This window comes from Nomascus leucogenys, chromosome 3 (assembly GCF_006542625.1).
Source record: "Nomascus leucogenys isolate Asia chromosome 3, Asia_NLE_v1, whole genome shotgun sequence".
NCBI classification, from domain to species: domain Eukaryota; kingdom Metazoa; phylum Chordata; class Mammalia; order Primates; family Hylobatidae; genus Nomascus; species Nomascus leucogenys.
Window position 1 is genome coordinate 66,620,696 of NC_044383.1, and position 12,712 is coordinate 66,633,407.

The 12,712-nt window shown below is 36.3% G+C and overlaps 1 protein-coding gene across 2 annotated transcripts in view; it reads left to right on the top strand.

Moving 5' to 3' along the window:
* Positions 1-616: 616 nt before the first annotated feature.
* LGSN (lengsin, lens protein with glutamine synthetase domain) overlaps positions 617-12,712 on the top strand; it is a 45,473-nt gene continuing 33,377 nt past the window's right edge. Inside the window, exon 1 of one of the 2 annotated variants that reach the window (XM_003275990.3) lies at positions 617-680. In XM_003275990.3, the coding sequence (XP_003276038.1) occupies positions 651-680 (30 nt within the window). In that variant the 5' untranslated portion in view covers positions 617-650. The remainder of the gene's footprint in view (positions 681-12,712) is intronic. The other variant, XM_012502831.2, reaches the window with a different exon arrangement.

Here is a 12,712-nt window from a genome sequence, read left to right on the forward strand (position 1 = left end):
GCCTGTAGATGATTCCATGTTCATTGTGCACAGTGGGGATGGTCTGGGATTTGTCACAGACTGATATTGGAGAATTGGAAAGGCTAAAGAAAGACATTTCAGTTTTATAATGAAGATCCAGAATTAATTTGGAGGCCAGAGGGACCTAGAAAAGAAAATAAAAAATGAGAATTACAAATGAGTGGATCTTTGCCATTGGTAAAAATCTGGGTCACTTATAGCTGTATTTTTCCATCTATGCTTTTGTCTGTGGGCTTTGATAGCATAGTCGTCTAATACGTGTTTCATCATCTGAATCTGACAATAGATATCATTCCAGAATACAATTGTTATGTAACAAAAATTCTGTATGTTGGAGAAAAAAGTCAACCAACACAATTTTAAGCTTTGTATGCCTTTTGTTTGCAGGGAGTCAGGCATAAACAAGCATTTGTCATTCGATTCTTCTAGTGCATTTCCAGCATACTGTGCCTTGGGCATGACACATCAGAGTCTGATGTTTATCTTTTATTACCTGCCAGACCCCTCTGGAAAAGCCTCCATGGAATTCATCATCTGCAGTCTTTGTTGTAGGTACACATATAAATACATGTTGAATGCATTTGTTGAGGATATTGTGGTTTCTAAAGCTGAACTTAAAAAGTGTTGAGATGAATAATGAAGAGGACCTTCTGCAGGAGGTATGAAGCTAATCATTAAAATGTTTTAACCAAAATATTGACAGTAAATCTTTTTTAAAAAATGTCAATTATTCGAGTGCCAGTAAGAATAAGGGCAGCATAATTATACTTGTTATATGTCCACTTTGGAAAAGTTTATGAAGAATTGCCCTTCTGTACTACACAGTGAGTTTATAAAGATAATAAAAACTAAACAATTCAAAATATTCATCTAGGAAGCTCATTTGGTTTGAATAATCATTTAAGTTCAATAGGCACTGAGTTTCAGAAGCATAAGTATGCTATAAACATTTTATTTCTATTTTGGTTGTTATTGAGAGAATAATCTTTGTTTTTCTTAAAGCTTTGACCTTATTCTAATAAATATGCTTTGAGATTAAATGACTAAAGGTGGAAACCTGTTTGCAAATTATATTTGAAATGCACAACATGAATAATGATAGCCACTTATAGGGTCTAGCATATATTAAAATAATCAGTTGTCAACATATGACATTTCTCCTCACTTCTTAATGTGTGTGTACCCAACCTTCACTCTTGTATTTCTGACCGACCATTTTGAAAGACTGAAGTGCAGACTTGGAGGCAAGCTGTGGTAAAATTTGGGAGGATGTGAGTTATGTTTAGTAGGTTAAGAAAATGTAATACAAGAAGCATACCTACTATGTGAAGAGTGCAGTGGAAGACCAGTGCATTATGTATGAAATAGTGGCATATAGAGAACAAACCTGGTCCCCACTTATGCATGTCGTGGAGAAGATAGCTAACATCTAAGAATGGGTTCACTGATCTGTATAGTGAATACAAGCAGTTGTTCTGAAATAGAGTCAAGAACAAATGCACTTTCCATAAGGAAACTGGGCAAGGCTATGTGAAGAAGGGATTCCCTGAGGAGGAGCTGTGGCTTATCCTGTACTGTCATGTCACTGTTGTAGGCCTCAAATGGTGGACATGTTTATGTGATTATAATGAATTTAGCTAAAAGTAAATTCATAGCTGCAAATGAAAGCTTATAGAAAGAAAGTAAAGGTAATTAGCACATACATCATTAGCTTTTTGGGATTTTGATTTCTAACTATGTAACTTCTTGGACTAGTTTTACTTACTACTTCTGACCCCATGGCAGAACTCTGCTTTCTTCTCCAGCTCCCACAATTTTAGCCCAGGATTCCAGGTGATACAGCTCCCAAGAAAGTCCTTAAAAGCCATGCCCTCCTCAAGAGCAGTCTAGACCAAATGTTGATTGTTTACTCTTAGGAGAGCAGAAAAATGAACAATATGATTTTTAAACTGCACAATTATCACAGCAGGAGACATTCTCTGTCTTTTGAGGAAAAGTTCCTTCAAAGTTGGAATAGAGCATCGTATTTACTAATGTTATAAAGGTGAATCTTGGCTGTCCACTTGACCCAACTCCAATGAGTAAGCTCTTTTATACTCCCCTGTATAGGGTCACATTCTCAGGAAGTGAAAGAATATGGAAGGACGGAGAAAGATGACATGTGACATTCCTTTTCCAGCTAACCAATATTTGGAAAAGGACAAGATTGGGTTCCATGCTAGATGCTCTGGTAATGTGGGCAAGAGCAGCATGAAGTTAACTACAAAACACAGCAGCTGAACAAAAGCTCAGTGGATTCTGAAGGGCAGATTGTGTATATGGAGAAAATCCCTCAGAATACTTACTTCCCCAACCTGAACAAATTCTTTGTCAGAATATTCAGTAAAATGAACAGTTATTAATCTTAGATTTGGTACTTCCCTAAAGAATATTTTACTGAGATTCTGTATTTAAAACAATGCTGTAAAGTCATGCATTCAGCCACATTCTTAGCAGTGGCAAACAAAAAATAGATTGAAAACACATTCTTCTTAAAGTAGATCCTATGGGTGTATGAAGTTGTGAAACTGAGTGAAAGAGTAGCATATTATAACAATTAAAATCTGTTTATCAAGAACCTCGTGTGTGGTGCTGAGCTGAGTAATATGTCAAGTGAGGAAGATCTATTCTCCACCCTGCAGATATTTATAAGTCAATACAGAGAACACTGACACAGGTAGACACAGTTCTGACGTTTCCATATCGCAGAAGGAATGAATGCCATCTGGGGTGAAGTCAGATACTCATCCTGCTCTGCAGCCTGTATCTGTTGGAGGCATGAAGTGCAGCCCCATGGGAGGCTCTACCTGACCTTCTAGAGGCTTGCTTCAAGAGGCTAGAGATTTACCTACCCCAGCTTTCCCTGCTTTATGCTATTGTCTGTGTGACTCTAGAGACTGCCTGATTCTTGTTTTGTATTCTCCATTTGTTTTGTCTCTTAGAATTCAGAAGATTTGTCTTCTGAAGATTTCAAGGTTTATAGTTCGTTTTGTAATTATTTACCTCAAACCTACCTACTTGCAGTGTATCAGCTAGCTCTCCGTTTAAGAAATCTCCATGGAGAGACAAGACCAAAATTCGATTTGAGTTTCAAGGGCAGTGGGTTAAGCTCGCACTTCTGAAACCAGAATGCCTGCATTCTAATCTTGGCTCTGCTACTTACTAGCTATGTGACATGGGGCAAAGTATTGGACTTCTCTGTACCTCACTGGGACATTAATAGTGCCTACAGGAAGGGATTTTGTGGAGATTAAATGAGTTAATACATGTAAAGTGCTTAGAACTGTGCTTACAATATAGTGAGAACTCATTAAAAAGGAGTCATTCATTACATATACTTTATTATGTTGACCTCTACTAGCTCTCCTGTTTTCATTTTTACAGGCTTAAAGAGTTTTACATGTTTTCCTTTACATGATAGAATTTATTTGCTTATGATAGTAATGATAACAATTATATATAATATATCTTTTTACATAAACATATATCCGTCCACTTCTAGCCTATTAAGGCTTTCCTAAGGCACAATGACTAGAACTATTTTTAACAATCAGTTACAGGCATATTATAATTTTTTTAAAGGATAGAACACCTTCCCCTCTCATATTTAAAGTATTTTTATATTCATATTTGCAGTATTTTTATATGCTGCAGCAGCCCATTAGCTGATATCTTCACTAACAGTTCCATAATATTCTTGGATCTTTTTTCATACTATATTACAGAGCCCATTATCATAAATATATATTATATATACATGAATATTTAAATTTTTTCGACATGTCTTTTTACCTTTGAAACATTTTTGTTGCTTTTCTGCTCACCCACAAAGCCTTCACAAATTATTTTTGTCCTGTCTACATGGATAAATATATTTTTAGCCATACGATCTTAATTTCTCTAAAAAATACGGAGAATTCTTTTTTGATTTACTTATGAACATATTAAATAAAACAAAACTTTTTGCTTCCTTTATTATTTTAGTTTTCTTTATTATTTAGCTTCATATTATCAAAATCACATGGTGTTAGACCTTTGTAAAATTATGTTTTTCCTTCTCTGAAAATGTTTCGTTAGGAATATTTTTCTTGTGCAGAACTTCTATTGTAGATTTTGCATAACTTGCCCACAGAGGTGAGATTTGTTTATGGGTTGATGCCACTGTTGACTATTTGCCAATTTGTTAGGAATAAAAACGAGACTCATAGCTTTTCATATGGGAGCAGCTATATCATTTACATTCTGATACTTCTTTCACACAGAGCTCTCAATAATGATCGTTGCTCTATCATTCTTGGTCACATGGGAATGTTCCACCTAATCTGCCAACTTAGGTCTAGGTTATTCTCTTGTAAAAGTGGTGAGGATTAAACAGTTAGAAAGTGAAAATTTGATCGTAGAAGTGGAAATTAACCAGGTTGACCCTGACATTTGGCTGATCTCCCCACAAATGTGCTTGAAGATGAGAAACTCAACACTTTGACAAATAACCCATTCCATTTTGGGCCTATTATATTAAGTAAAATTCTGATTCCTTGCAAATTCCAAGAAATTTATCTGGATTTTCCTTCTGTGCTTTGTTTGACTTCAAAAGATAGAGATACTATTGAACTCTCACTTGAAATGTGGAGTTTTTTTTTTTTAAGACTTGGATTTCCTTAGTTTTCAGTATTTTGTCACATATAAAGTTTGTAAGTAGCATGAAGAAATGAAGTAAGAGTTGTAAACCACACATATTTGAATTCTGCTAGGTTCTAGGTATGAAGCCAGGCAAGTTGCTGCATTTATCAGATCCTCAGTTGCCTCACTGAAACAGATATATATATGTGTATTTATATAGATATATAGAGAGTGAGAGCGTGCATACACACACACACACACACACAGAGAGAGAGAAGAGAGAGAGAGAGAGAACATTTTAGCTGTGCTTCAGAAAAGCATGAGAAATAATGTTTTCTCAGTATCTTAAGTGGGGTAATCATAACCGTGGGGAAAAGGCCTGATATTGAGGATAACTACTGTGAAAAAAACCCTAACGAAAAGGTAAAATTTCTAGAGTAAAGCTACAGAGACATTGTAGAGCAGCCCTTCACCAGCACAAGCCCATCTAAGTAAAGAAGCACAGGTCTAAGCCTTCTAGAGAAAACTTTGAAGAAGTCCATGCCATATTTTATCTAGGAAAGCTGTTTTGACTGAATCATCCTACTGGGTTACCATCAGGTTTTGTTGACATCCAAATAAGTCTCATTTAGAATCTTTTATAAAGGAGAAGTCTCAGTATAAGTCCTTTCTGGCCTTATACTTCAACATGGTAGGTCTTGGTTGTAATTAATTAGAAATTATTTACTCAATTACTACTTTATGCTAGGCCATATATTAGGCACAAGGATACATCTAAATGCCACCTTCTAAGAATCTTCAGTCTTTGACATGTTCTTTTTGTCATCCTTTCCTGACTTGACTTCCTATCCCATCTGTCTTGGATTCCATATCCCATTATTTTAGCATCTTCCTTGCCCAAATCCTCAACTTATTTTTGTCATTGTCCTGAGTTTGTGACCTCATGAAACCTCAAACCATGGTGTCTTCACATTTTCAGTTGAGCTTTGCTAGAGAAAATAATTACCTGTGCAGATTGGTGTCACTTTAAACTTTAAAACCTCCAATTCTTTCTGGGCCCTTGATATTTTTCTTTAATGAGTCGGCTCTTTCTCAGTTTCCACTATAACTATGTCAAACAATTTCCATTCTCCTTAAGCCTTCAGTCTTCCATATTCCTACTCTGTCTGAACACTTCTTACCCTAAAGAGAATTGGAAGCACCACAACTCTCCACCTTTTCTTATTCAGAATGGATAAGATAGATTAAGGTTTAAAATCAGTTTTAGATTGAAATTCTGCCATTTATTGGGAGAAAATCTTTCTGAGGCTCAGTTATCTCATCTGAAAGGCACTCATGAAACGTTAACAATTCTTTGCTTTCTCTCTTTCTCCTCCTGACAGTCCTCTTCCTCCTCCTCATTTTTTCTCTTCCTTCCTTGTCTCAGTCAGTTTGGGCAGCTATAACAAATTGCCATACGTTGGCTAGCTTAAATTACAAACACTTATTTCTCACAGTTCTGGAGGCTGTAAGTCCAAGTTAAAGCCTCTGGAAGATCTAGTATCTAGTGAGGGCTCACTTTCTGGCTGGTAGATGTACATATTCTTGTATTCTATATGGTGGAGAGCAGAGAAAGAGGAAGTAAGCACTCTTCTATTTTTTTTCCCCATAAGGGCACTAATTGTACCATGGAGGCTGTAGCCTCATGACCTAATCACCTCTCAAAAGCTCTACCTCCTAACATCATCGCATTAGGTGATAGGGTTTACTATATGGATTGTGGGGGACACAAACATGCCGTTCTTAACTCTGCTCTTTCTTCTAATGATGTACCCCTTTTCCTTCCTCTGATAGAGGAAAATGTATTAAAGTTAATTCCTTTATTTCAATCCCAGATTCCATCTTTTCTGTCCTTCCAGGGACCTCCCTTTATTTTTTTTCTACTCTCTCCTACATCTCCTTTTTTGTTTCCTTTCATTAAGCAAGTATTTATACATGTATATATGTATGTATGTATGTATGTATGTATGTATGTATGTATTTTTGAGACAGGGTCTCACTCTGTTGCCCAGGCTGGAGTGCAGTGGTGCAATCTTGGTTTACTGCAACCTCCACCTCCCAGATTCAAGTGATTCTTATGCTTCAGTCTCCCGAGTAGCTGGGATTACAGGTGTGCACCACCATGTCCGGCTAATTTTTATATTTTTAGTAGAGACGGGGGTCTCGTTATGTTGGCCAGGCTGGTCTCAAACTCCTGGCCTCAACTGATTTGCCCACCTTGGCCTCCCAAAGTGCTGAGATTACAGGTGTAAGCCACTGTGCCTGGCTGTCTTAGCATTTAAATATATGCAAGTTTTCTCTACCTAAAAGCAACATAAACTTTTCTTGAGCCTCTATATACTCCCCTGGTAGACATCTTTTCTGTCTTCTTTACTTCATACTTTTGAGTTGTATTTCATATTTTCATTTGATAATATTTCTTGTGTGCTTACTGGGTGTAGATCCTGAGCTAAACAACTCACATTCTTCTTCAACTCACTGGATCTAGCTGCTGCTCACATGCTTCCACCGTGACTGTCCTTACCAAGGCCTCCAGTGAATTGGGTTGCAAAACACAACGAGCAAGTATTAATTCCAACCTTATTTATCATTTCAGCAGCATGGTCCATTGGTACTTCCTTTTTATGTTTACTCGTCAACTATGGTGGGTTTTCAGTTCTATTTATTTATTTATTTTTACTGTGCACCATTTAAATGAACGTCTCAGTTCTCTTTTACAGCTCTTATTTTCTCAGTCCCTGTTCTTTCCCTTAAAAATTCCAACCACTGTCAGGGCTATTTTTTCCTTCCATTTTGTCTTTTACATTTTGACCCTTATGGTCAATGCTTGCTGGTCACCTCTAGATGACACAATCACCTTAGATTCCATATGCCCAAAACAGAACTTATAATTTCCCTTCTCAAGTCTTTGCTTTTTGGGTTTCCTAGTCAGAAATGTGGTTGTCATTTTTCAGTCCTCTGTCTCTGACACTTCCTATATCCAGCTAGTTACTAATCTGCGAAATCCACTTCCCAAGTATGTCTGCACTATGCTCATTTCACCCCCTACTCCAGAGCTATTCTCCTACTTCAGATCAATGTAATCTCTACTCTAGATTACCCAAGTGGGTATTAGAGATATAAATAGTTCCTTGTTTTATACTATCCTGACCTAGCTGTAGTGTTTCTCAATTCTACAAGGGATACTTAAATGTATACTTGGCACTTAAGGGATCATAATGCTTGGGACTAAAGTAATTAATGCCTTTTAGTTTGGAGAAAAAAAACTTATACATGGACGAAAGCTCTACTTTAATGATACTGAAAGTTTTTTAATGAAGCATTAGGTGAGATCTCCAAAGGGATACTATATAATTTACCAATTATAATGAAGACAACATAACTATGAGTTATTTGAAGAGGACAGGAAGTTTAATAAGGATTGGAGACTTAAGAACATCAATCATCAATTAAAGATAGAGCTACCATATATGATTCAGCAATCCACTACTGGATATATATCCAAAGGGTGCAGAATCAGTATGTTGAAGAGATACCTACACTCCCATGTTTATTACAGCATTATTCACAATAGCTAAGATATAGAATTGACCTAAGCATCTGGCAATAGATGAATGGATAAAGAAAAAGTGATATATATACACAATGGGATAGTATTCAGCCTTTAAAAGGAAGGAAGCCTTAAACAGGCAATAATGAGCTTAGCCCAGGCATTATGATCCCTTAAGTGCCAAATAAAATTTTCTGTCATTTGTTAAAACATGAATGAACCTAGAGGACATTATATTAAGTGAAATAAGCCAGACACAGAAAGACAAATACTTCATGATCTCACTTATATGTGATGTGTAAAAAGGTTGAACTCAGAGAAGCAGAGAGTAGAATGTGGTTAACAGAGGGTAGGTGGTGGAGGGATTAGGGGGATGTTGGTCAAAGAATAAAAAACTTTATTTAGAAAGAGCAGTAGTTTCAAGAGATCTACTGTACCACATGGTGACTGCAGTTAATAATAATATACAAGGGGTCTCAAAAAGTTCGTGGAAAATGCATATTATAAAAACTGTGTGTGGATTTTAAAATCGTTTTGAACCAAAGTAAATTCATGCTAACTTGTTATGACATGTCTGAACAGGATATAGTTTGAGGCACTAAGCATAGGACATCAGTTTGAATAGAGCATCTATCAGCGCAGCATGAATTCTGCTAAAATCAAAGCAAGAATGAACATCAAATTTATGGTGAAGCTGGGGTGGAAGAATGGTGAAATCCTTGATGCTTTATAAAAAGTTTGTGGGGACAATGCTCCAAATGAATCAGCAGTTTGAAATGGGTGACTCTTTTTGAGAAGAGATTAAACAATGTTGAAGATGGAGGCTGAAGTGGCAGATCATCCACATCGATTTGCCCTAGTTGTTCATGCTTTGATTGAAGACGGCTGGCGATTAACAGCTGAAACAATAGCCAACACCATAGACATCTCAATTAGTTAAGTTTACACAATTCTGACTGAAAACTTAAAGTACGGCAAAGTTTCTACTTGATGTGTGCCAAAACCATTGTACCCAGATCAATTGGAGATAAGAGCAGAGCTTTCAGTGGAAATTTTAAACCAGTATGATCAAGATTCTGAAGGATTTCTTCAAAGAAGTGTAACAGGAGATAAACATGGCTTTTACAGTATGATCCTGAAGATACTGCACAATTACAGCAATGGCTGGCAAGAGGTAGAAGTGGTCCAGTCAAAGCAAAAGTGGACCAGTCGAGAGCAACAGTCATGGCAATTGTTTTTTGAGATGCTCAAGGCATTTTGCTTGTTGACTTTCTAGAGGGCCAAAGAATGAGACCTACTTATTAGGAAAGTGTTTTGAGAAAGTTAGCCAATGCTTTAGCAGAAAAATGCCCAGAAAACCTTCGCCAGAGAGTTCTACTTCGCCACGATGATGCTCCTGCTCATGCCTTTCATCGAACAAGGGTAATTTTGTGAGCATTTTGATGGGAGATCATAAGCATCCAGTTTACAGCACTGATTTGGCTCCTTCTGTCTTCCTTTTGTTTCCTAATCTTACAAAAATCTGTAAAGGGGGTTCATTTTTCTTTAGTTAATAATGTAAAAAAGACTGCATTAATATGTTTACATTCCAGGACCCTCATTTTTAAAGGGATGCACTAAATGGCTGCTATGATTGCTTACAAAAGTGTATTAACCTTGATAGAGCTTATGTTGAGAAATCGTTTATATTTTATATTTTTATCTTTTAATTCCATTTCCATGAACTTTTTGACATACCTTCATATTGTATATATAAAAATTGCTGAGAGAATAGATTTTAAGAGTTTTCACCACAAAAAATGGAAGATAATATGTATCCTAATAGCTTGATTTAGCTATTCCACAATGTATACATATATCAAAAGGTTATATTGTATACCATAAATATATATAATTTTTACTTGTCAATTAAAATTAATAAACATTTTAAAAGGAAAGGAGATCTGGATCACCTTTTGTAGCCCTTCTGTCCCCAAATAAGAACATTAATCATTTTGTAATGGATGGCTACATCAAACCACCCTGCAGGTTAATTTTTGGTTGTGGCCAGAAAAGTAGGTAACTGTCTTATCAGGACAGGCCAGATAATCAACAGGAGCCTAGGAAAGAAGGAAACAGTGGGGCCCCAAGAAATGATAAAACTAGTTTTGTACAGATGGAGATAGGGTTTGTATGTGAACATTCCCAGCTGCGAAGGCTGGAGAGATTGTTGAGAGGCTGGATTATGCAGAGCGTTAGAGAATACCAATTTGAGTTTTCCCTGAAGGTGAAGGGAGAATTGTGGAGGTATTTTCAGCAAAGAAATAACAAAACCAAAATTGTGCTATAGAAAAATAACATGGCAGTAGTATGACGGATGAATAGAAGAAGGGTAACATTGGATGCACAGAGAATGGTTAGAGATTGTTGGTCAAAGAATACAAAATTACAGTTAAATAGGAAGAATAAGTTCAAGACATCTAATACACAGCATTGTGGCTACAGCTAATAATACATATTCTTGAAAATTCTAAGAAAGCAGATGTTAAGTGTTCTCATCACCAAATGATAACTATTTGAGATAATGCATATTTAATTAGCTAGATGTAACTATTCCATAATGTATACATACTTTAAAACATTATGTGGTATACCATACATACAATTTTATCTGTCAGTTTAAAAAATTAAAGGAAAACGCCAAAAAAAAACCCATCAGACAATCCTATAAAAATGGGCAGTTTTAAAAAGACACTTCAAAAAAGAAGATATTAAAAAAAATTTTGTCAATCCAGGTGACAAAAGATGGAAAATGGAAGCACTTTATTTTTTTCTTTTTGAGACAGAGTCTTGCTCTGTTGCCCAGGCTGGAGTGCAATGGCGCGATCTCTGCTCACTGCGACCCTGCCTCCCGAATTCAAGTGATTCTCCTGCTTCAGCCTCTGGAGCAGCTGGGATTACAGGCACCCGCCACCACACCCGGCTAATTTTTGTATTTTTACTAGAGGCGGGGTTTCGCCATGTTGGCCAGGCTGGTCTCAAACTCCTGACCTCAGGTGAGCTACCTGCCTCAGCCTCCAAAGTGCTGGGATTACAGACGTGAGCCACCACGCCCGGCCAGAAGCGCTTATTTTTAAATGGTAAATCACTTGAAAAGAATTGCCCCGTGTATTTAACTCTTTCTACTTTCTCGTATGCTACTTTCACATTTTTACTATTATAATGAAGGCGGCACTGAACATACATGACATATCTTGGATTATTTTCTTAAACCAAGTTGCTAGGAGTAGGAATACAAGGTTAATAGGTACAGATATTTTTAAAGTAATTAATACAAGTTTATGATGTAGTCTTTGAAATAACACTTCTGTAAATATTTTAAGCACATTTTCTTTCTTTTTTCTTTGAAGAACACACTTAAAGGTAACTGAAGGCACATTCTTTCCTCTTTGACATATTCTTTTTAGTTTGATAATTATCGATCCCTTTTTCCACTATTTCTAACAGAGGTTAAAACTTGATGAAATTTCGTTCTGCTTGTTTGCGTTTTCATGCACCTCTGTCATTAACAAAATCAGATGTTTGGTAAATGCATTGATGGCTACACCTCAGACTATTATACAGGGGTCAAAAAAAGTTGTTTTTTTTTTTTTTGTATTGACATTAAAAAGTTAACTGTAAGAGAAAATTAAAAGTAAATCAATAAAATCCGTGATATTTAGAACCTAAATAACACATTATTATATTGGAAAGAAATTTATTAGGTCAAATTAGGGTCTACATTTAATGCTTGGCAGTATTCCTTTAGGCTAAGTGTTTTTTAGTTAATTTGATCAAGTCACTGACTTGAAATGCAAAATGATAAACTTATATTAAACCATATAAACACCATTTCAAAAGAATCACCATGGTGAGAAAAACATGAATTATGAAAATGTCTTGTAATGAACTTGAATGTAAGAAGGAAACATTTTTTATGGCCATTCCCATGTATGAGACAAAAAGCCATCTGACGAAAAGATAGTGGAAACATTTTGGAATTGTGAAAAGCTGCTCTGGTGAAAATATCAAAAGAATGAAAATCAACCTGTTGTAGTAGAAATTTGGGATTGTCCAAATTAAGCATGAATTAAATGTGTATATTTATGCCATGCAATCAAAATGAAACTGCATATCTGTACTTACGCTCATGATTCTTCCAGCCTGGTTTACCTCGCTCCCTATCTTCAGCTGAAATGCGCCCTCTTCTGTTTAAGATTGGCCTATCTGAAGACTGAAATACTCTGCCTGTGTAGTAATAGCATTACTGTAGAGTCCAAGCTAGGGTATTTGGGTCACACCGCCCCACTCTGAGAATTCTCGGACTGCTTGATATGCCTTCATGATTCTGAGAGGTTCCCCTATTTTATTGTGCTTAGAATCTGGAGCTTCTTAGATAAGGGAATAGTGCCTGACCCAATGAAA